At 42.9% G+C, this 4,202-nt stretch overlaps 1 protein-coding gene across 1 annotated transcript; it reads right to left on the bottom strand.

The window, feature by feature from the left end:
- Window positions 1-3,824, bottom strand: s1pr3a (sphingosine-1-phosphate receptor 3a). The gene is made up of 2 exons (XM_010767441.1): window positions 3,577-3,824; window positions 1-2,836 (listed from the first exon to the last, which is right to left on the bottom strand). Exon 2 carries the CDS (start codon window positions 2,712-2,714, stop codon window positions 1,530-1,532), a length of 1,185 nt encoding a protein of 394 aa, XP_010765743.1. The 5' UTR covers window positions 2,715-2,836; window positions 3,577-3,824; the 3' UTR covers window positions 1-1,529.
- Between the last annotated feature and the right edge of the window lie 378 nt (window positions 3,825-4,202).

Here is a 4,202-nt window from a genome sequence, read left to right as displayed (position 1 = left end):
TAAAAGGGAATAGGACTTTATTTTATTTGCTATATAACGGTATCAGGCACTACACCACCCTAGGCAGAAATTTCATTTGCAGTATACCACCATTAAATTATTCACATCCAGCACTCCTATCGCTATAGTGGTTAGTTGACGTGTGAGTGGTTTCTAGATGTGCTGATGAGAAGCAAACATGTCAATGACTGTTGTTTTTAGCCAGGCTTATGTAGATGATGCTGACAGAGTAAAGACAAATGGAAAAGGAGTCAGTTCTAGAAATAGAACTGAGAGAGAACTTCTAGAACTGAGCCTAAAATGGCAAAAAATGGCCGCCATACAGTACAGAAGTTAAACCCTACTGATTTGAGTAAATCACTTTTCCTGTAGCACCACCCTCAAGACAGTCTTTACTCGCTTGTCCATTAGTGGTGAGACTCTGGAAATAACAATGTTGTCTCGCCATGTTTTATTCTTCCAACACTTTTGATTTCTGTTGTGTAATGAGTTTCACAGCCTCATGAGGCCGCTGGTCAGACAAACACATCTTAGGATTTCTCTCACAGTGCATCTCAATCCTACCCAAATCCTAGTACCATGAAGGGTTTTATGCACACAAAATATACCAAACAAGTATACTAGACAAGTATACCGATAGTGTTAAAAACGGGAAATGTTTTCACAGAAAATAAATAATTTACAAAGTAAAGGTGTAATGCAAAATACAGGTAGTATTACAGGTAGAGTATTTGCATATGGCACATGAAAAACAAGCGCTCCGATGTGATCATTTCTGATTATAATGACATAGTAAAAATAAACACATTGACATTTATACAATTAATTATAGTGTTGTTGTTTAAAACATTACCAAGTTTCACAGAAATGAATGAGGACAACATATTTAATTTGGTGCTTGCTTTAACCCATGTCCATGAAACTGTTGTGCTTGTTAGTTTTGAAATGTGAAACATAAATCATTGTGTTAGACAAAAACAAGTAACTCTGGTGTTGTGAATGATATCATTGAGTTGTTATAAATAGTGGCTTTGAATGATCTAGATTGTTATCTGCATTTATCTGGTTTTATCTGAATATCATTACTTCATCCGATCCATAGTGCATAAACAAAAAGTGGCTGATAGCAGGACAATGTCAGTTCAAGGTAGGGCTGGGCAATTCATTGATATGAGACTAGATATAATAGATATCTTACATTAGTTATCTTTATTATTATAACTTGTCATTTGCTGGCTTTACAACATGCACTTTAAGTGATGTCATTTTTTGAACCAACCAAACTGTTTCTGGCTGTTCTATTAAGGCCACTTAGACATTATATCCACATAAACAATGATTATTTCATAAAAATCTCATTGTGTAAATACTTTATGAAAGCACCAATGGTCTTCATCAGTCTACATCATCATCGCAATATCGAATGTATTTGATCAGAGATGTTGTGATATTGTATTTAATCCCTATCGCCCAGCCCTAGTACTAAGTCTACTCCTGTGTGACTGTAACCCCTCACAATGTGCTTCCACTCAGAAGTTGTTGAGTGGCGGCAGCGCCTTCACGAGCACAGCTGAGAGCAGGTCTGCAGGTCCAGAGGGGAGTGGCAGAGCAGTGGCTGAGGGGTCTCCATTCTTGTTTTCTGAGTGCTTAGGTGTGAGAACCTTCCCTCTTTGCAGCGTGGTCTTCCCCGGCCCACTGCCCCCCCCTGCACTGGTCTTGCTGTTCTCCGCTGTGGGGACGACTGTTCCCAGGTTGGGGTTTCCCAGCACGACGGTCCCTGTGTGCTCCATGCTGCTCTGACAGCAGCACAGCAGCCTGAAGAAGGCCGCCCTCATCTCCCTGCTGGACAGAGTGTATATCAGAGGGTTGAGGGCCGAGTTGAGCACAGCCAGGGCGATGAACCAATCCACCTGGAAGAGCACGGGGCATTTATCTGGGCTGCAACCAACATCCAGCAGCAGCAGGAGGAAGAGGGGCGTCCAGCACATGACAAACACTCCCAGAACAATAACCACTGTCCTCAGCAGGGCTAGAGAGTGCTCTGACTGGCTGCTCACCCTGCGGCCGCTGGAGGTCACCAGGCGGTAGATCCTGATGTACAGGATGATGATGGCCACCAGCAGGGCGCTGAAGACGCTGATGCAGAAGGCCACGTAGCTCTTAGCGTAGAGCGGCAGCACGGTGGAGCAGGAGGCCATATTGTCCAGGCAGTTCCACCCCAGGCTGGGCAAGGCACTGAGCAGCACTGACACAACCCAGCAGGCTGCCAACAGTCCAAGAAGTCTCCCGCGACCTGCTGTCTCACAGGGACGCAAACGCACCATAGTCATGTGCCTCTCAATCCCAATGGCCAGGAGGCTGAAGGTGGACGCACTGAGGGCCACGAACATGCTGCCTTCTCTGGCCAGCCACTGCACCGGGGTCAGGAAGAAGGTGTTGCGTCCCGAGGTGAAGATGTTGACCACATAGGCCACGCCGGCCAAGAGGTCTGACAGCGCCAGGTTCCCAATGAGGAAGTACATGCGGCTGTGGAAGCGTTTGTTCCTCCAGAGAGCCAGCAGCACCGTGACGTTCTCCAGGACGATGAGGCAGCAGATGAAGAGCAGCACGGCCATCTTGCAGGTCCCGCTGCTGCGAGGCCGTTCCCACTTCCCCGAGTTGTTGTAGTGTCTCACGATGACAGTGTTCATCCCCTCCTCCACTATGTTCCCCATCCTGACTGGCCTTTCTTTGGCCTTCCTGGGTCAGACAGCAGAGGGCGCCACAACACTGGACACAGCAGAAGATGCTTAACCTGGCAGGGTAACAGCTGGCATCTTACAGCCTCCTGAAAGAGCTGCAAGATAGAGAAAATGTTTTTAAAAGTTATTTTCAACACTTTAAAGTCACAAAAGTTACATTCAACAACATTTTGGATACTTTATCTAAGAAAGATATACATAGGAGGACTCTTACATATAAAAGTATTATTTAAAAAGGTGCATATCGAACAAAAAACTGCACAACTAACATTTCATTCCTTTATTGTCCTAGCTAAGGTAGCAGATTTCATATAAGAGAATATAAATAACACAGACTTGTATAAGGAGAATAAACTGTAGATAAGATTACAACTACTTTGTTATCGTCATGTTAATACTAAACAAACAGCTGTGGCAGTTACTGTTGTTAATACATCATGTGCGATACATGTTTATAAGTATGATTGACTACAACCATAATTGGATAAATCTCTGAGTGTAGCCTGTTAAACATCTCGATGTAAAAGCTTACAAATGTATCCAGAAGTTTAACATGTCATTTAATCTTGATGTGGGAGGTGTATCCAAGATTAATAAATAAATACACAAGGATGTGGAACTATTGGGTATTCTTATTTTTTCAAAATGTAAACACTTTTAAACACTATTTTAGTTGAAACAATTAGTTGGGTTTTTTGCGATTTCAGCTTTCCTGTTTTGGAAACGTTTCCCAAAGTTGAATTGAATGATGAACTGTTATGGACCAGCAGGTAAGCTAGTAGGAAAGGTGTCTTCAATGACTGATACTGCTGCAGATAAGAGTAATTGAACTTACCTAATGGAATAACTTGTCTCATCTATACATCCCGGTTGATGGACGATAGTTGAAGTTATTTGGAAAGTATTTATCTTTCCTGCGTATCGATGCACTGATGCAAATTATGTGTTTGCCAAAAATGGGATATCTTCGACGTAAATGCAAAGTCGTTATAGAGTCCTCTCCCGTATAAACGTTTCCAATCACGGTTTCTCTTTACATCCACTTTGTGTTGCGTCCTGAACTTCATCTCCTCCAGACTGTGACTCCTGCAGCTCGGACACTCCCGCCATCACCCCACCCTGCTGGGGGAGGGATTTCCCTCACCTCTCATTTAGTCTTACATTAATTATGAGTCAGGAAAGAGGACACAGCCACGCGTGTCATCGAGCCAGACATCAGACGTCACGTGTCACTTTGTGTTCATAACGATTACATTAATTTCCAAAAGTATAGGGTGGGTTTGATTTGTTTTCTCTTTTAAAGAATGGTTTGTTTTTGATTCAGTTCAGCAGTGGAAGAAGTGCTCAGATCCTTTACTTAAACGAACAAATACTATGGTCCTAAAATACTCCATTACAAGTAAAAGTCCTTATTTCAAAATGTTCCCTTCTTAAAAGTACAGAAGTTTGAGCACTCGTTTT

This window comes from Notothenia coriiceps, unplaced genomic scaffold (genome assembly GCF_000735185.1).
Source record: "Notothenia coriiceps isolate Sejong01 unplaced genomic scaffold, NC01 NC01_scaffold00004386, whole genome shotgun sequence".
In the NCBI taxonomy this organism is placed as follows: Eukaryota; Metazoa; Chordata; class Actinopteri; order Perciformes; family Nototheniidae; genus Notothenia; species Notothenia coriiceps.
The sequence above is the reverse complement of the archived record's forward strand: the minus strand, read 5'-3'. Positions and strand labels throughout refer to the sequence as shown.

Bases quoted from the DNA above. Each gene is read 5' to 3' on its own strand.
- s1pr3a (XM_010767441.1), bottom strand. From the start codon at position 2,714: ATGGGGAACATAGTGGAGGAGGGGATGAACACTGTCATCGTGAGACAC.